Genomic DNA, 21,045 nt, shown 5'->3' with positions numbered 1-21,045 from the left:
AAAAAAAAAAAAAACGCAAATCGCGGCAAAAACGCTGCTCAAAAACGTGGCAAGCATGAAAAAAAAACCTCCAAAAACGCCCAAAAGCTACATACATAGATGTGAATCGAGCCTTATTGTGTCCCTCGCCTGCGCTCCTAGTCCCCCCCCCCCCCCCCCCCCACTGAGTGCCCCCAGAGCAAGCTGCTTGCTCTGGGAGCACTCGTGCATGCTTGTTCCCGAGGCCACCTGTGTGTGTCTGACAGTTTTTCTCAACCTTTTTTTAGTCAAGACATTCTTTAACATTATAGACAACCTCAAGCACCCTTTAAAATTATGGACAGTCTTGAGGCACCCCATTCTAAAATGTAAAAAAACTATTCTAATAGTTTTACATAATGCAGAAACATCCACATGTAGATACCCAACGTTAGAGATGATTTATTCTTTCAAAGCAAATACAGTTTCGCACACTGGTACTGACTACTATTCCTATGTTTCTCTTCACCCTCAATTCTCTCAGCTAATGTGACCCCAGGGCTTAGGGAGAGGGGCACCAGAGGGTCAAACAATGCAGTGGAGGCAGCAGACATCATCCTTATCAACTGATGACGTTGTTGGTTGTTAAGATGCCAGTGTCAAGAAAGTCGTAATGGTGCATAATAAAAACCCGTGGCTTTGTGTAATTAGAAGGCTGATGATCCACATGCTGGCTTGTATACAATTTTTCAGCATTTTGCCAGGCACTCCGGTTGAAAAAGGCGTGTCTCAGAACCCACCCACCTCCCGCCCCTCACTGGCTGTGATTGACAGCAGTGAGAGTCAATGGCTCAGGCTGCTGTGTCCCAGCTAATGAGGAAGCAGAGACCTGAGAGCACCTCTGCTCTCGTGCACATCGCTGGATCGGGATTGGGCTCAGATAAGTATAAGGGGTGGGCTGCGGGCAGAGCTGCACACTGAAGGTTTTCGAATGCATGAAGGTAAAAAAACTTCAGCGTTTACAACCACTTCAAGCTGGCCATAGATGGTGTGATTTTCTTTCCTGCAACCAAGGAAAATCGCTTGAATCCCTCTCACTGAACTATTATAGTGTTAATTTGGGTGGGGGGTTACGGGAAGCCGTCCTTGCTGGGAGAACACACAGTGACTATTGCTTGCAGCTATAATCGCATGACAAATCCGACATACAGGCTGTACCCAAGTCAGTCAATGGATTCACTTGGGTCCAATCAGCCTGCCCATACACGGTTCGAATCTTGTCTTTAGACAGGAGCCATTTAACAAAACCGTATGGCCTTCATCTTTTACATGTAGGGCTTATTTATTATGTATGTGAATTGTATTATGTTATTCTGGTGTTGTACAGTGCAGTGTTTTACAGATCAGTCAATATATAGATAACAGTCCAGACTTATACAGGAGGTGGGGGGTAAACAGACCTACACCATTAACTCCATTAAGCAGCTGTATTGTGGGAGCAAGACGTCGGGTCTCTGAGCGAGTAATAACCACCAGTGCCCAATCTGATTAAAAATCACTACAGCATTATGATTGTATGTTAGGTGCAGTTGGAATGCTCCTGCTAGTGTTAATACTGATGCAGCAAGGAGCTTTTGTCTAGCACAAATTGTAATTGGATGTGAGGGAATGCCGTCTGCTTCTAGCTCCTCTGGTCCTGGTAAGTGTAACAAAAGCCAACACAGTCAGCAAAAGTGAAGGTCAGGAAAAACCTGCTGAGATGTTCCAGCTGCCGGTGCTTGTGTCTTCCGCAGTCACAGATTCCACCCTTTTGGTGCCCAGAATTACCTGGGAGGAAGATCACAATGTAGCTGGACACTCGGACAGCCCTGCATTATGCAGATATGACCAGAGAGATTGCTTTATGCTTGCACAGTTGTATAAGCCTAAATGCATGCATACGTTTTCATTTTTCATGTTTTGGTACTATTATATTGCAGTTGTTCTTGCACCCTAAAACAAATGTGACTCTAAATATGAACCCATAGATTTAATGTGTTACACAATTAACAGGGGCCTTGAAAATGGCTGAGGGACCCCATTTAGAGTCCCAGACAGCAGATTGCATACCCATGCCCTCATAGATAAAGGTGGCCCGTAGACCACCAAACTGCACCCAGAAAAACTTGTTACCCTGATATTTGACAACATTGCTGGCATAGCCTGTTCTTTAACCACTTCAATACCAGGCACTTAGACACCTTCCTGCCAAGGCCATTTTTCAGCTTTCAGCACTGTCGCAATTTGAATGACAATTGCGCAGTCATACAACACTGTACCCAAACAAATTTTTTATCATTTTGTTCCCACAAATAGAGCTTTCTTTTGGTGGTATTTGATCACCTCTGTGGTTTTTATTTTTTGCGCAACAAATATAAAAAAAAGACCAAACATTTTGAAAAAAAACAAGTTTTTCTTTGTTTCTGTTAAAATTTTTTGTAAATAAGTACGTTTTCTTTAATGATGGGCACTGAAATGGCTGCACTGACAGGCACTGATGGGGTGGCACCAATGAGGGGGCACTGATAGGTGGCACTGGTATGCTGCACTGATGGGCGCTCATAGGTGGCACTGATGGGCACTCGTAGGTGGCATTGATGGGTACTTATGGGTGGCACTGATAGGTGGCACGGATGGTCACTGATAGGTGGGCACTGATGGTCACTGATGGGTGGCACCAATGGACACCGATGGGTGGCACTGACACTGATTAGTGGCACTGATGACACTGGTTTCATTGCTGGGCATCACTGATATATAATGGTGCCAGTCAGTGCCCATTTGTGGGCACTGATTGGGCATAATTTGCACGTGTGGATGGCCATGGGGTACATACCTAGCCATCCACATGTTGCCCCCTTCCCTGGTGGTCCTGGCGGCTTCCCTGGTGGTCTAGTGCGGGCATCCGAGGGGGGGCTGTGCTGATAAACAATCAGCGCAGACCCCCCCCCCCCCCCCCCCCCCCGTCAGGAGAGCCGCCGATCGGACGCGAGTGAGGAAAAGCCAATCAACGGCTTTTCCTATTGACATCGTGATCAGCCATGATTGGACACGGCTGATCACGTGGTAAAGAGTCTCCGCCAGAGGCTCTTTACCAAGATCGGTGGAGCGGTGTGTCAGACTGACACACCGATTGCCGCGATGCGTGCGCCGGCTGTAGTCCTGCTGGACGTCATATGACGCCCAGTCAGGATAACTGAACCACCACCCGGCCGTCAATCTGCTACTGGGGAAGTGGTTAAAGAATAAGTTCAAATTTTGGGGAAAAAAATAAATGCACATTTTTTTGTATGTTAAAAAATTTGCATTTATTTATTTATTTGGAGCCTGTAAAGCATTTCACCAGCGATCAGCAGATCACCGGTGCCATGAAGGTCTCCAGCAGACCTGCCAGTTTATCTCTGTGCCGTACATCCCGTACGGGTAAGCAGGTACAATCTGACAGGAAGCATGAATTAACTATGGCAGCGCTCCACAGTGCCGTGGTAGTTAATTGAAAACTACAAGCTGACAGCTGCAAAGGCTGCTGGACCTTGTAGTTTTCCACACACAGAGCCTTGTCAATCAGTGATGCGGCTGGGTGGGCGGAGCCCTGCTCGGACACATTTTATTTTAAATCATGACAGCTAGCGGGGAGGGAGAAGAACTCCCGGTAGCTGTCGCAGCTGGGATTGGGGAGGTGCAGGTTTCAGTCTGTTCATAACATGTTACACCCTGAATATGAGTGTATGTTACGACAGGTGAACTTACCCTTTAACTGCTACAATAATCTGGTGGTTTTGTTTTTTACTAGTTTTAGTGTTCCTATTTTAATGATGCTTAAAGTGGTTGTAAAACTTTACATATACCCAGCGAAGTGACTGGCCTCAGGTAATACACAGAGATGTAACAAATCAGCACAGTGGTGTAGTGGGTAGCACTCTCGCCTAGCAGTAGAAAGGGTCGCTGGTTCGAATCCCAACCACGACGCTACCTGCCTGGAGTTTGCATGTTCTCCCTGTGCCTGCGTGGGTTTCCTCCAGGTACTCCGGTTTCCTCCCACACTCCAAAGACTTGCGGGTAGGTTAATTGGCTTCTGTTCAAAATTGGTCCTAGAATATGAATGTGAGTTGGGGACCTTAGATTGTGGGCTCCTTGAGGGTAGGGACTGATGTGGGTGCACATGAATTGGTGGCGCTATATGGGTACCTTAAATAGGGATGATTGTGGACATGCAACCACACTCGCTTGGGTTGAACTGGATGGACTGGTGTCTTTATTCAACCTTACGAACTATGTAAATCTTCCTACATACGTTGTACCTGTTTATCTGCAGTCTTCTCTTCTCCACATCTGTTCAAAGTCCATAATTTATAAAATTTTTCTGAACTGTTAGGAAACAGGGGGCATAGAGCTGAAATCGCACACTACAGAGCTCAGTGAGGAGAGCTCTGAGAGCTGATTGGAGGGAATGGACACATCCCCCTTAACACATTACACAGGGACAGAGCTGAGGCTGTCAATCAGTTGGAGTTACCTCCCCTATCAATGACAGGCTATGTGCTGGAGATCCCTCCCCTGTCACCTTTTTTCTCTTGATGTCAGGAAAACTTTTCAGAAGTGCTTCATGCTAGTAGAAGAAGAATGAAGCAGCAGACAGAAATTACACTTTGTGCTTTGGATTGAGACAAGTACACACTGTAGAGGGATGTGCGTTATTTAGGGATGTAGTGGTTATAATTTATGACTACTGAAATACTATTATGCCCTGTACACACAATCGGATTTTCCGATGGAAAATGTGTGATAGGACCTTGTTGTCCGAGATTCCGACCATGTGTGGGCTCCATCACACATTTTCCATAGGAAAGTTTGAGAGCAGGCTATAAAATTTTCTGACAACAAAATCCGATCGGTTAAATTCCGATCGTGTGTACACAAATCCGACGCACAAAGTGCCACGCATTCTCAGAATAAATTAAGAGACGAAAGCTATTGGCTACTGCCCCGTTTATAGTCCCGGCGTATGTGTTTTACGTCACCGCGTTCAGAACGATCGGATTTTCCGACAACTTTGTGTGACCGTGTGTATGCAAAACAAGTTTGAGCCAACATCCGTCGGAAAAAATCCATGGATTTTGTTGTGGGAATGTCCGATCAATGTCCGACCGTGTGTACAGGGCATTAGTATGAAATAAACTCTAGCGACCACTGGGTAAAAGCAAGTTATGCAGTACGTTCTAGCCTTGCAGTTAGGGGTTAAAAGCAGAACAGGGAGAATAATTTCAGAATGTCAGAATGGCTCATGGTATGTAGAGATTTTCTGACATACTGGGAAATCCCAATTCAACCAATCACTGTTTGTGGATCAAGTTGGGGAGCAGGTTGAAGCCTACCAATAAAGATCAGTTTTTGCTTTTTTTTTTTCCTTCATAAACTCTGGAAGGAAAATGAAGAGGGAAGTGATCCACGCAATTTCCTCAAGTCATAAAGTCTAAAATACCAGTAAGCAATAATATAGTCCAATAAAGTGAAATACAAACAAAATGTCCAATCAAGTGAAAATAAAGTGATTCTTCTGAAAAGTGATAACCGGTTCTTCTCAATATGTAAATCTTCGCAAATGCTGAATGCTCACAGAGCGCTTACCTCCATTAGGAATATAAAAAGCCTTGAGAGTATCCTTTAGTGGAGGTGGGTACACCACGGTGGATCTCCAATAGATGGCTGTACCAGAAGATGTTTTCAGGGTACTAGTAGTATCCAATCAGGTTATAGTCCCGCTGTGCTTGATGGTCCGCCGCTCCTTCAGCCCTTACAATAACTGGGTGCCACTCCGGTTCAGACCATTAGAGGAAAGATAAAAGAGAGCCTCCCATAGTGTAGTATGTAAAACAAATCAATTTTATTCAAATGCCAATCCTTACATAAAAGCAGAAAAAAGCAAGCGATTGCAGTCATGATATTTACGTCCCTTCCGGTTTGTTCAACATCCGGCCATGCCCTACGCGTTGCGTCACAGCACGTGATAAAGTTATAGTGTGAAACATGTCAGCTGTTGATTTAATCTTTTGCTGTATGGTTTTTAACCAATAAAGAAATTGTTGGAGTGCGGCCATCCGGATTGAATTATTTTCTATATGCTACATTGCATACTGAGCCAGCACCATTATTTGAGGAGGAGAATATTTTTTGTGACCCAGACACCTGGAGCGGTTTCTATTTCCCTGTTTGTTCATTTATCCGGAGTGTAGGCCATAGGCTAACATGGAGAGGTGTTTTTAAGCTGTGAAAAACACTCCTAAAAGCGGCTGTAAAAACGTCCGTGGGCATGAGGCCTAATGCTTATTCAGTTAGTTTGCTACTCAGTACTTACTTTTATAAAAGCAATCGTAGAATTTCTGGAATTCCTCATTCGCTTTCCTAAACAACCTATTTATTTAGTTATTTATTTATTACAGGTACTTATATAGCGCCGTTAATTTTTGCAGTGCTTTACATATATATTGTAAATTCACATCAATCCCTGCCCTCAAGGAGCTTACAATCTAAAGTCCCTAACCTGCATTTATACCTACACATACTAGCCTATTAATTTACCAGCATGTCTTTTATAGACATTCATATTGATAAGTTCATGTTTTTTTTTCCAATTTTACAGTTAGCTTTTAGCACCTTCAGGTTTCACCATTTTGTAAAATTACAAAAATGAATGTAAAAAATTGTAGGATTATAATAGTTGCATAGATAATTACATATAATACAAGCCTCCCTCTCTTCCTACGTACAACTGTTTGGTGCTAGTTCACCAGTTGTGCTAGTTTTTCCAAAGAATTTAGTCCTTTTGTTCTCAACTTTCAAAAGGCTTTGTTCTGTTCTAGTTCCCCGGCCTGTAGATGGCTACTTTTATTAATGCCTGGGAAAGCAGTGGGCATCTTTAGCTAGAAAACCCACAAACCAAGACAATGGGAACCTGATTCAATGCATACTTCATTCAGACCCCTTAGGGTTTCTTTTTTTTTTTTTTATTAGAAAATACCTCAATGCAAATAACCAGCCATTGGATTGTGAATAGTAAACTTCACTTCTTTATTTTAGTAGTAAGTTTGTAGTTGATGAACCATAGCACAGATCAGGGCCAAATGTAATAGAGCCCCATGATTGTGGTATCTATGGTAGATAGCACAAAAAAGGGTCACGGGGGACCAGAAAGGTACAGTTTTCTTTTGGGGGGGGGGGGGGTTGAAAATCCTGTTTCTGTTTATATGGTAGTTGGCAAATTGAGGTGGGTTCAAATTCATTGACACCCCTACATGCATCCAAAATAAACACGCCTACCTCCTAGTGCACCTCAATGCATGTATTGGAGGCAGATATCTCCAAAATACACACATACGTTTTAACTGGCCCCAATACAATTTGTTCCTTATCACAAGGCATTTCCAGTATATGTTTATCACGGCAGGAAATTACATTTTGCAGTTTTCTTGAAAGTCTTTGAAAGTTGTAGTTGGTCTCAATATTAAGAGTATTTCTATTAAATAAGAGTAGATTAAAGCACTAATCCAGTGTTTGTATACAGAGCATAGAGTTTCAGATTTTTTTCCTTTATTTTTAAAAGGGGCAATAATGAAGCAAAAAACCTGTTATAGAGTAGTGTGCCTCTACCCTTAACTGCTTCCGGACCGCCCCATGTACATTTACTACAGTGCAATACTTTCCGGTCCGGCCCGGCTGTGCAAAATCACGCACCTGTACATGATTTCGTGCACGTGGTTTAGAGGGGGCGCGCGCCGCTACTACTGTGATTGGACACAGCGGGAGCCAATCAGCGGGTTCAGTGGCCAAGATGGCCGCCACGACCCCCTGTTCGTTCACAGGAGAGACAGATAAGCCGTCTGCCTGTGTAAACAAGGCAAACGGCGGATCTGTCAGGAAGGGAAAGAGAGATCTTGTGGTTCAGCTCAGCTGAATCGTGGATCTCTCTTTTCCTTTAGTATGATACTGCCCCATACAGTTAGCAAGCACCTCCCTAGGGAACACTTAACCCTTTGATCGCTCGTGTTAACCCCTTCCCTGCCAGTGTCATTTATAGAGTAATCGGTGCATTTTAATAGCACTGATCACTGTATTGGTATCACTGGTCCCAAAAAAATGTCACACAGTGTCAGATTTGTCCGCGGCAATGTCGCAGTCCCGCTAAAAATCACAGATCACCGCCATTACCAAACTTTTGTGAAAACCAATCAATATACGCTTATTGGGATTTTTACCAAAACTATGTAGAAGATTACATGGCCTAAATTGATAAAGAAATTTTGTTTTTTTACTTTTTTTGGGGGATATGTATTATAGCAGAAAGTAAAAAATATTGTTTTGTTTTTTTCAAAATTGTTAGTCTTTTTTTGTTTATAGTGCAAAAAAAAAAAAAAGTGCAGATGCAATCAAATACCACCAAAAGAAAGCTCTATTTCTGGTAAAAAAAAAAGGACATCAGTTTTGTTAGGGTACAGCGTCACACGACCGCGCAATTGGCAGTTAAAGCGACGCAGTGCCGTATCGCAAAAAAATGGCCTGTTTTTTTGTTTTGTTTTTTAACACAAGGACCGGAAAGTATTGCACCCATGATAACCGGATCGATCACAGGTGCAATGTCAGGCTCCTGCAGACACTACTTACATGTAGCTTTTCTAAGCTTACTCTGCCCTTACCTCTGTATGGGCTTTAATTTACTGAGCTGCAGGAAAGGTCAATGGACTACAAGTCCACAGATCACTGTCAGCAGTGGCAGATTGCCCTTGTAGTTTGTTCACAGATATCTGTGATGTATAGTCATCCTTAAAGTGATAGTAAAGGTTCGTTTTTTGTTTTGTTTTTTTGTTTAAAATAACATGTCATAGTTACCTGCTCTGTGCTAGGATTTTGCACAGAGCAGCCCCAATCCTTCTCTTCAGGGGTCCCCCAGCGGCGCTCCTGTCACCTCCCCGCATCGAGTGCCCCCACGGAGAGCCGCTTTTAATGGGGGCACTTGTGCAGGCGCACTCCCGAGTCCTGCTGCTGCGTCCATTGACACAGACAGCAGGACTTGGCCCCGCCCCCGGCTCACTTGTCACTGGATTTGATTGACAGAAGTGGGAGCCAATGGTTCCTGCTGCTATCAATCTATCCAATGAGTCAGTGGCTGGAGCTGCTGTGCTCATTCTCGTCGCTGGAAAGATTGGGTTCAGGTAAGTAGAAGGGGGGCTCTGGGGGGCAGCTGCAGCACGGGAGATTTTTCACCTTAATGCATAGAATGCATTAAGGTGAAAAATCCTGAGATTTTACAACCCCTTTAAAGTAGAACTATAGGCAAAACCTTTTTTTTTTCTAATTTAGGATAGAGTAAGGGAGGAACATAATCCCTGCCAGTTTGTTTTGCCATCTGCACTCCTTGTCCCATATCCAAAACAGTAAGTGAGAGGAAATCTCTGCAAATTAAGGGAACTCCCAGGGGATCCCCAGGTCACCAAAACTAATGTCCCTATTGGAAGATTTCCTCTTACCTTACTGGGGACAACCCAAAATTAGGGCTTTTTCTTTCACTTTCAATGATCATGGTAAACAGGACAAATTGGGAGGGTGAATCTCCCCAATGGGGGCACAGACTGTAATAAAAACTGTCAGGTGTTCTAAGCCACCTGCCTTTAGCTTTGCTTTAAAGTACATGTAATTACTCATGTGTGGCAGTTTTCATCCAGTTACAATGTCATGCAAGAACCCCATAATTTAAAACATATACTGTATATATAGATATACTCCAATCAGCCATAACATTATGACCACAAACCAGTAAATTAAATACCATTGATTATCTCATTACAATGGCATCTGAAAGTTGGTGAGATATGTCGGGAAGCAAATGAATATATCCACCCTTGAAGTTGATGCGTTAAAAGCAGGAAAAAAGGGCAAGCATAAGGATTTGAGCAACTTTGACAAGGGCCAAATTGTAACTATTACACAACCGGGTCAGAGAAACTCCAAAACTGTAGCTCTTGTGGACTGTTCCTGTCTGCAAAGATCGGACCTACCAAAAGTGGCCCAAGGAAGGAAAACCCGGCGGCACAGTCCTGGATGGCCAAGGCTCCATAATGCATGTGGGGAGCAAAGGTTGGCTCGTGTAGTCCAATCCAATAGAAGAGCTACAATTGCTGAAAAGAGTTAATGCTGGTTCCAATAGAAAGGTGTCAGAACACACAGCGCATCACAGTTTGTTGCGTAGGGGGCTGTGTAGCCGTAGACTGGTTAGGTGCCCATTCTGACACATGTCCACATCCAAAAGCACCTACAATGGGTATGTTAGGATCAGAACTGGACCACAGAGCCTTAAAAAAAGGTGGCCTTGTCTGATGAATCACGTTCTTTAACATCACGTGGGAAGAAGGCAAGCTTGCAGAGGTTTAAAGGATCTGCTACTGATGACTTGGTGCCAGATACCACAGCATACCTTTAGAAGTCTAGTGGAGTCGATGCCTCGACGGGTCAGGACTGTTTTGGCAGCAACGGGGGGTCCTACTCAATATTATGTAGGTGTTCATGATGTTATGGTTGATCATTGTATATATTTTTACCTCCCTTCCTTCCCCAGGAGTAGTGCAGCTGTGTTGCCCCCACTTGCAAGGGGCTAAGGGAAACCAGTAAGTGCAGATGCACTTATAATTACATTTTAGAGCCCTTGCACACTGGGGCGGTTTGCAGGCGCTATTGCGCTAATAATAGCGCCTGCAAACCGCCCCGAAAGTGCCGCTGCTGTCATCCCAGTGTGAAAGCCCTGAGGGCTTGCACCCTGGAGCGATGCGCTGGCAGGACGGTAAAAAAAGTCCTGCCAGCAGCATCTTCGGAGGGGTGAAGGAGCGATGTGTATACCGCTCCTTTACCGCTCCTGCCCATTGAAATCAATGGGACGGCGCGGCTATACCGCCGGCAATGCGCCTCAGCAGAGGCGCTTTGCGGTGGTATTTAACCCTTTCTCGGCCGCTAGCGGGGGTAAAACCGCCCCGCTAGCGGCCGCATACCGACGGTAAAACGCCGCTAATAATAGCGGCGTTTTACCGCCGACGCCGCCCCAGTGTGCAAGGGCTCTTAGGCTCACTGTACGTCTTTACATGGTATATGCATAATCATTCTTTGAAAGGAACCTTTTTATAATAGAAGTATGGAGGCTGCCATTACTGACTTCTGGAAATGAGAGTTAGTTTTAAATTTGGTGCTGGGTTTGAGTTAATTGGGTGCAAGGCTTTATATACAGTATATGGGTTATTTTATTTGAAACCTTGATATGCTATTTTAGTTGCACAGCAGATGATGGAATTCAGCCTCTGTTTTAACATTATTTCTTTTCTTGGCTGCAGTTTCTCCATCTCCTCACCTAGTTTCACATTTCTCTTACTAAATTACAGTGAGTGTTTCCCAGCTACCCATTAATATGATGAAATTAGGTGCACCAACCTTTTTATGCATTAAAATGCCTTCACCCTCCGCCTTCTTCCCACCATTTTGAATCAATTTGTGTTTAATATAATAAGCCACTGCTTTGATTTTTTTTTTCTCCGTGCTGGTATATGTCCCTATTTTTGTGCTAATGCTGTCAGAAATTGCCTTTACCATCATATTCCGCCTGTTAAATCTTCCAGTAACCTTACGAAAACACTCCTGAATAACATTTTCTGGGATGATCCTTATTGCTAATAACTTGCCTTTCCCATAATGCAGGAATATGGGACTCAAATGAAACAAAGTGCTGAGTCAAGTAGGGCAATTCTGCGAGCGGCTTCAGGGGGTCTTCACTTTTGTCCCAAGAAATACTAAAATAATTGTTGATTAAAATAACAACTGCAAGTACTTTTACAACTTTATCAAACTGCAAGGAGACATTTACTAAAGCATCCAGCTGAAAAATTATGAGTGTTGACTGTATAGGGTTTAGAACAGTCTAGACCAGTGTTTCTCAACTCCAGTCCTCAAGGCGCCCCAACAGGTCAGGTTTTCAGGCTTCCCATTATATTGCACAGGTGATTTGATCAGTTTCACTGCCTTAGTAATTACCACAGACATTTCATCTGAGGGAAATCCTGAAAACATGACCTGTTGGGGCGCCTTGAGGACTGGAGTTGAGAAACACTGGTCTAGACCACCTTCAATTCAAATTTTGCTTGACATGGTTGCCTTAATGTCTTAACTTTCTTGACACGCTTGCAAAAGAGTACTTTCCTGTTTTTAGGCTTGTAATCGGTCATAAACTTACCAATATTGCTTCACGGGGTTGTACCGGGGTGATGCCTGCAGCTGCAGGTTATCGTTCTTTAGAGTGGACGGTCAGCTTTCTTGTAATAACAACCAATGTATCTAATGAGCCGCTTGGTTGTTTTTACAAGCAGCGGGAGGGTGGGGGAGAGCTGCTCTTGTTATTACAAGCAGCGGGAGGACTGAGAGGCCTGAGCGACCAGCCGGCTGGCTGGAGACCCGAACAAAGCCAGAATCGTCTTTGTTCAGTCTCGGATCTAGTAACCCGGAAGCAATGTCATGACATCACTTCCGGATCACTGGCATCCTAAAGGCATCAGTTTAAAAAAAAATAGAAAGTATTCAAAAACGCCGATCTTGGCGTTTTGAATACTTTCAAGGACATAGGAGGAGTTTGGGGTCTAATAGACCCAAGATCCCTCCATAAAGAGTACCTGTCACTGCTTATTACTGTCACAAGGGATGTTTACTTTTTTGTGACAGCGATAAAAGTGATTAAAAAAAAAAATTCAAAGGACAGTGTAAAAATAAAACTTAAAATCTACAGAATATCGGCAACCGATATTGGCCATCGGCCTGAAAGGCAGCCGAAAAATCGTTATCAATCCCTGAAAAAACTAGATGGGTTGACACCCTGCTTGTTTGTGTGGATGAAGGAATCTGTTTTTGTTTTTTCCCTTTGTTCAGCCTGCTGGCTGAAGGAGCAAAAAACGAACCATGTATGGCCAGCTTAATTCTCTTTTACCCTTAGTGAGAGGTGGTGTGCCTGAGAGCTTGCTCACACCAGGTGAGTTGCAGAAAGGTGCAAGAAACTGCAAGTTTCCCGGGACTGTGTGAAAACACTTTGCTTTTTTAGGAGGCACGCAGCTTTCTTAATGGCACCCCATGCATCTGGCAAAGGCATGTGAGCTTACGGCTGCCAAAACTTGTGTTGCAGCAGTACCATGCAATTTAGTGCAGTGCAATTGTAAATAACGTGCCTGCATAGAAGCATAGGGCAGCTTATTGAAATAATTGGGCTACCCTAAACGCATTATGCACAAACACGCAAAAAAGTGTTCTCTCGGACACACCCTTAATGGGGTGAACCAGCCCTGAAAGTAAATACTTATACTGTGAGCTAGTCTTTTGCAAATCCACAGTACTCTGGAAATCCTTTATCATTTATTAAATGTATGTTCATAGAACAGAGTGTTTATATACCCATCATGGCCCAAAATTATAATAGACTTACTTTAAGGGCTTTATTTGAAACCACAAGTCTGAACTGATTGTTCTAAGTCAAACTAACCACTGTTCCCTAAGCGCATTGTAGCTGAACATTCCAATGTGAATTTTGTTTAAGACTTTTCTGCCTTAAGCTGTACTATTAAAAGAAAAACTAAAACACTTTTCAATTTGACAGTTCTTTGTTGTCATTTGTGTAATCTTGAACGGCAACTGTAAATGATAAAATAACCTTCAGACATTCTTCAGCATATGCTGCTTGCAAAATCACCATATTTGCACTATAATTGGGATTTGCTGCATACCCATGTTATGCTGGCTGAACACAAAGGCACATTGTGCATGAAATTGCTTATGGGAGCTCAACTAAACGTTCTGTTGCAGAATGCCTGAAGCATCATTAGAGGTTTAAATCTAGATTATTGACATTGATTGTCTAATTATAGTACCCTTTGGTGGGATGCTAGCAATTTCTCATTTATGGAAACGGGACAAGCTGGTTTAAGTGAACTGACGATAACCAGTTTCATAGTAAAGAATAAGTCAATTGAAAATGTCTTCAGCTTGTGTGGTTGACTTGGTATCTATAAACAGTGATGGGCACAGGACTGGCATAACCTGTAAGCACAAATGTCACCTGTCCAAATAAAATAGATGTAATTTGTAAAAGCTTTCTGTATATAAAGTGTGTGTGTGGTCTGTGATCGCAAAAGAGACTCTATTGTTCATACCTGTCAATTGATATTTGAATGCCTAAACATGATAGGTTGCTTTGCGAAAAGTAGACAACACTCATAATATTGTAGCAAACAAAAACTGTGCAGATTATGGGATAGATATATATATATCTATATAGATATATATATCTATATAGATATATATAAACATTACGTGTATTGTATATCTGGACAACAATAAAAACACATTTTCTTGTCCTATTGTGAGTCACAGAAAGTATTAACCTTTGGGTTAAACTGCCACCTGCATTAGGATTTGACACTGACCAATAAATTGTAGGTCAGCCCAGGATAAGCCCTTCTACTACCAATCTGCCTCATTTTTGGTAGTGACCTTGGAAAATTTACTAACTTACTTTTCTTCAGCTCTATTGTGTTAAAGACTAACTTATTTTTTGATGGCGCCTTTTTTTACTCCTTTTTTTTCTCCTTTTTTTTCCCCCTCAAATCAAGACTCTTCTCTACAGCACTGTTTGAACTTTTTCTATTCGATTGCAGCTATCTCATATGGTCATCCTCAGCCTGGCTTTAGGTGTAACGCACCCAGCCCCCCACATCCCCCCCCCCCCCCCCCACCCCCCCGGGCTGAATATTTTGGCGATAACCTGGAAGGGTTAGCTGCAGAGCACTTTCCTGGTCTAGGGCCCCTCACAATGACTTGGTACTTGCCCTGTCTCTGAAGATTCCACTTAGTAGTGAATGGGCTAGTCGGGCTGGGCACCAGGAGCTACCTCATTTACATAGAGTGCCAGGCACATTTATTGTTTCCAAGCATGGTTCCTAGTCCACATGAAAGTTCTGCCACTTTCAAGCTTGGCATTGACAAATCAGATTTCATCTGACTCCCACTGAATTGGCAGACATTTGTTCAGTAGGTGGGTTCCGTTGGCAACAACTGGATTGGCAAAAGTTGATTTTGCAATGAACTTTTACTGAAAGAACTGGGCGAAAAGTTTTTGGCCAAACCGTGCCTGTATCCAATTAGATGCAGGCACTGTTTTGGTATGGGGGTCAGCGGGCTGTCAGAACATAATACCTGCCACAGGAGATTCTTTCATTCTGCTTTTTTAGCATTACAGGGGAACTGAGTGATTTTTCTCGTTGGTAGGGATTTCCAAAGTAAAGGGACATTTCCTTACATTTGTGTATGTTTGAACAGCTTGCACCCCAGACACTTGGGTGCAGGAGGTGGTATCCCAGGACTACAGACTGGACTTTCACTCCCTGCCCTCCACCCCCTTATTTTCTCACCTTCATCCTCCATGTCAACCCACAGATTAGCAGGTCTCCATCAAGCCCTCTCTGGTGTTCTGGATTAACAGAATTTACTTCAACCCATTCACCATTACCATACCCAAAGGGGGCATCTGAGCCCATTTTGGATCAACAAGCTCTGAATGTCTTCCGTTTAGATCCTGAAATTTGATTAGAATCACCAAATCTATCCCCTCCTCTCCATCAGGTAGATTTTCTGGCTCCTGCTGACGTTAAGGATGCTTACGTTTATGTCCCTATCTTTCTGGCACATCACTGTTTTCTACACATTGCTGTGGGGCCGCTACATTACCAATTTGTGGCTGTCATCTGCACCTTGAGTATTCACCAAGGTGCTTGCCCCAGCATTAGCCCTGCTGCACTCTTGTGGCATAATCATTGTGGAATACTTAAATGAACTCTGGCTAATGGAACAGCCTTAATAGGCTCTGTTGGATAACATATTTTTAACTTTTTAGATTTTATAGCAGTTTGGATAGATCCTGAAATTTCAGAAATTGTTGGTAGAACAAGCTCATCCTTTGGCAGTATCTGGGACTGGACACAGTTCAGACCAGAGTGTTCCTTCCGCATGAGAAACTTCAGACTCTGTTCTCAGATTCAAACCCTCCAGTTCAGCAGTTGTCTGATTGCCTGCTTTTGCAAGGGAGTCCTAGGTCTGATGATAGCCTCTATGATAGCCTTTTGCTTCGTTTCACTCCAGACCACTACAACACATTTTGTCATCCTAGGGCAAGTCATTCTGGTTGCTGGACAGATCAATTCATCTGTCACCCCTGGCCAGGTTGTCCCTGGCATGGTGCCTCAAGAATCCAGCTCTGGACTAAAGGAAGACCTTTCTCCCCATCTTTTGGTGCATCCTTATGACAGATGCCAGCCTGTCAGGCTGTGAAAGGGGGGTTCAGGGAACTTGTTGGAGGAGTCTCGTCTCTCAAATAACATCTAGAATCTTCATGTGAATTTAGCTGTCTTTGCAGTGTTGGACCATCCAGATTGTAGCTGTGGCATTTAATAATTATCATAAAGGGACCAGAAGTCTTGCCATAGCAAGTGAGGTAGATCAGATTCTGCCCAGTCTTTTTCAGCTTTGTACATTCCAGGCAAAGACAATTGGCAAGCAGATTCCCCAAGCCAGCAGTGCCTAGACTCAGGAAAGTGGTCCTGACACCCAGGGGTGTTCACTCTTATCTATGCCTTTCCTCCCCTGAACCTTCTTGTCTGCTTCACAGAATCAAGGTAGGGGGCATTCCAGTGATTCTCCTTGCTCTTGCAATGCAGATGTGGTACACCAGGAGCCATGCTTTAATGATATGACTGTTGAATCCCAGGTTCTGAAAGACAGGAGAACCTTTGAGTTTGAGACTCCTATGATACTAAAAACTAGGAAGTTTACTTCTCAAAAAGTTTATTTGACTTGTAAGGCATGCTTCACTTGGTGTGAATATCAGGGCATTAATTTCAGGAGTTCCCTTTGTGGGAGGAATCCACTCCTTCCCCTTGCTGGGTCTTGACCAGTGTTTGGTCTCAGCACTATCAAAGGTCAGATTTTTGCCCTTTCTATTCTGTTTGAGGCCTTTGGCTTCTCTGTTTGAGGCATTTTTGGTTCTCCCATTCCCTGTAACTTCCTGGGATCTAAATATGGTTCTTTCTATAGAAAACGAGGAGAAGCTGCGGCACATCCAAGGATTAAAAACAATGATTTTATTGAAGATCCATAAAAAGATGAAACATGATACACAAACGATCCAAAGGTGCTCAGTAGACGCGTTTCACACAAACGTGCTTACTCATCTTTTTATGGATCTTCAATAAAGTCATTGTTTTTAATCCTTGGATGTGCAGCCGCTTCTCTTCATTTTCTATGGATTCTTCTGGCTGTGGACCAGGCAGGCACCCGGATTTGTACAGCAGCATATGAGATCCCGCAGGCTGCTTAGGAGTGGTGTGTATCCTGCTTTCTCTTTCATGGTTCTTTATGTGCTTCAAGGATGTCAGTGTTAATGATTGTACTCTACTGTTTTGCTTAAAAAAAAAAAAAACTGAGGCATGCTAGTTGTAGGAAGGGTTATCCTAGCTGACCTACAGTTTTTTTTCCTCAGTGTCCAATTTTCCTGTAGGCAACAGTATAACCTGAAGGTTAAAAGACACCAAGAAAAGGACTTTTGCATTGAGTGCAAAAAGCCGATTATTCATTTTGAATTTGAAAGATTTCATGTATAAGAAACAGACGGTTCATTACACCAGCAACAACCTGATACTGGGCTGTCCTGAGTAGACTATGTTGTCTAACAACCAATAATTACTTGGTTTGCTTTTTTTTATAGCAAATTAGTCACATTTGGAACATTAAGTTCAGTCATGTAGAGCAAGTTGAAAAAAACAAATTTATTTTTATCTGTGCTGACATTGATGAGTTGTAATTGTGCCATTGATTTGCCCATTTTGATTGGAGTTGGGCAGGGCTGCATCACCCTCCAGGCCTTCCCTGCTGACCCATCGCCCAGTAAATGATCTTTCAGTGTAGTAAACCCAACTGAAAAGAAAGTTGTTGGATTACATGCTCTCTATTTTCCTATGGCGTATACACTAGATGGCAGACTATTAACACTGATGTAGAGCATTAAATATTGGTTGCACCCAGACTGATTTTTATATTTTATTGTGTTATTAACACAACAGATTTTAGGCAGTCATGTTGATTTGTCTAGTTATTGACCTGCTAAACAACCAAGCACTGTTTTTTGGTCTTAAATTAGCTGTTAGGAACCGAGTGGCCCAACCTTTGTTTTCCAGGACCCCTCGTGTGTCAGTTGGCCTCTGATTTGTGATACTCAAAATGTTTCCCACTAGATCCCTATTGAATTGCTAGCATTGTCATAATCAAAAATGATGCAGTCTGTCACTAGCATTAACATAGCAGTCTTTGATGAGCAGTTTTAAATAGGCTTTAAATAAGCGACAAATAAATTAAAGCCTACATCCAGCTGACGCTTTTTAAGCAGTTACAGAAACTGTTTTTTTTTTACTTTTGGAAATCAGGATTAGACCATGTGATAAAAAGCTGACCATTCTAAGCACTTTCAGGAATATTGTTAAGTGTGTATTAGCATTAGTAACGGCTACTTGGCCTGCATGTAAGGGCTAGGTTCACACCACATGCGGCGGCCATTACAGCACAGTCCCACCAAATGGACAAGGCAAAATGCCTAGTCTCCTATGTGCCTGGTTCACACCACTGTGTTGCACTGCTGCGTGGGCCCGGTGCACTAAAAAAAGTACTTTTTTCAGCACAGTGCAAGGAACTTCATTGCCTTGCAACATGCAGGTGGCAGTTGAACTTTAAGAGATGTCTGTGTGACGTCTCAATAAAGTTTGATTTAAAAAATAAAAAATCAGCCTCATCGCACTGATCTTGGCCCCACCGCACATCAGCCGCTGAGTTTCAATGCAGCAGTTGTTGTGAACAAGCCCTAAAATATTGATAAAGGAATGTTGAGCAATGATGGACTTAGGCACTTTTGGATCGAACTCACCAGGAAACCGTCACTGCACACTGCCAATCATAGGTAGTGAGGCATTTCCCCGCCCGCAGCTGCACATACACACGTTGCCTATGATTGGTGGTGTGCAGTGCCGGCTTCCTGGCGGGTTCGATCCAAACACGCCCATCACTAATGTTGAGTATAAAAAATTATTTTATACTGAAAACTCTTCAGGGTATTATCCACACGCAGGTACCAGAATACAACCATTTTCTTTCAAATGGTCCTTTAAACCTGTAGCTGGAGAATGACAGGTGGAGAATAGGTTTTGAATTTGACAAGTCTCTGTGGGGCTTTAAAGACAGTTCTTTATTTTCCAGACACTTTGAAAACCTATTTCTATATAATTAGTTTGAAGTACCTCACTGTTTCTGATTTTTCTCAAAGGGTTTCTTCAGCAAACGTCTAAAAGGCTCAATCAAGAGGACAAAGAGTCAGTCAAAGCTGGATAGAAACACAAGCTTTCGTCTCCCATCGTTGCGTCCTGCAGAGAGTGACAGGTAAGCCCAGTGTTTGCGATTATTTAGTGTTGCCCTGGCTGCTATCAGGTTGTGTGCAATCCAGTCCACCCATCTTCCATTCCACAGTGATAAATGGTCCCATAAATCTGTTGGCGACAACTGACTAGAGCCGTTTGAATTTGCTGTTGAAGCCAGGATATAAAAATACTTGTGACGAGCATCCCCGGGGATCCTGTCTGCTAGTATATTGTAGCAGGAAGATTTATACCATCTTAACAGGATGAAGATGGCTTTATGGCAATAATTAGCTGTCTAATTGGGCTGAATATGACACACAGGGATCCCAGTCAGTGTAAGAAGAGAAGATAATTGTCTCTTGCCCCTATTCATAACACGTCTCTGTGTTTTATTAGCTATATTAGACATAGGGCAGCAGTGTATCAGACCTAGATGTGCAATAATAACAGCAAGTTTAACACTACAGTATGCCTTATTCTTAAAAGTTTCTTAAATAGACTAAAAACACCCCATATACTGAGCATTATTTTTAATTTTCATTTAGATATTTTATTCAGCATCTAACAAGTGTAGAGTTCACTTTAGTGTGGAGCATCTTTTAATGATAAGTTTCTTAAGGGCACTGCCGGTGTCTTGCCGAGAAAGTTCCCTCGGCGCATAAGTTCCCCCCCTGTACTGCGCAGGCGCAGCGCCTGCGCAGTACGAACTACTGTCAGCCGCCGGAGATAGCCGAAGCTCAAACTTTTCAATCAGCTGTACACGGCACCTGCGCCCTAGGTCCAGGTTCCTTGCCCACCATCCAAGTGGACCTAGAGGGGTAATCAAAAAGAGCTGAGCGAAGCGAGGCCGTGCCCGAAGCGTAGCGAGCGAAGCGAGCCCGCGACGGGCCCTCTTACAGGCGCCGTGTACAGCTGATTTTCAGCTATTCACCTTCGGCTATTTCCGCCGGATCCTACTGCGCAGGCGCAGTCACCTGACCTTTAGTCTCTGCCCCCCAGCCATGCTGTGAACTGAATGGGCGGCTGCGAAGAGGCTGAGTGGGCAGCCGCGGGCTCCAGGAACTGGGGGGACACAGGCTCCAGGGACAGCCCTGCTGGGCGGCCACGAAAAGGCTGGGAGAGCGGTGCAGGATTCAGGAAAAGCCCATGATTCGGTGACCCCTGGCAAATCGTCATTTGACCCCCGGGGAGGTCCCGACCCCCAGGTTGAGAACCACTGGTCTAGGAGAACAAAATGTGTTATAGGATTTTGATAAAGCACTGCTATGCTTTGACTGTAGCAATAATACCAGAGCAATTCACTGGATACCAAAAGTGAGGCTGGAACTCTTAATGTAGCTAGTGCTTGGCTACGAGTTGGTCTGTAAAGGGAATTGTCCTGGTTATTTTGTAGTCTATTACAATTGGCTCCACTAACTTGCCTGGCAGGGGGGCACTAGCTTGGGCACCTGGGGCAGTTGCATCTCTTCCCAGGCAACACTATCATTCCTTCTGCCAGCATCTTATTAATTTGGGGAAAAGGGGTAGA

The 21,045-nt window shown here is 43.5% G+C and overlaps 1 protein-coding gene across 13 annotated transcripts in view; it reads left to right on the top strand.

Moving 5' to 3' along the window:
- Positions 1–21,045, top strand: part of RASAL2 (RAS protein activator like 2) — a 492,268-nt gene that overhangs the window by 364,286 nt on the left and 106,937 nt on the right. For all 13 annotated transcript variants that reach the window (XM_073593398.1, XM_073593397.1, XM_073593390.1 and 10 more), the window contains one exon: positions 19,427–19,539. In XM_073593398.1, coding sequence (XP_073449499.1) covers positions 19,427–19,539 — 113 coding nt within the window. The remainder of the gene's footprint in view (positions 1–19,426; positions 19,540–21,045) is intronic.

This window comes from Aquarana catesbeiana, linkage group LG07, assembly GCF_042186555.1.
Source record: "Aquarana catesbeiana isolate 2022-GZ linkage group LG07, ASM4218655v1, whole genome shotgun sequence".
Classification (NCBI taxonomy): Eukaryota; Metazoa; Chordata; class Amphibia; order Anura; family Ranidae; genus Aquarana; species Aquarana catesbeiana.
This window is presented reverse-complemented; position numbering and strand designations above follow the sequence as displayed.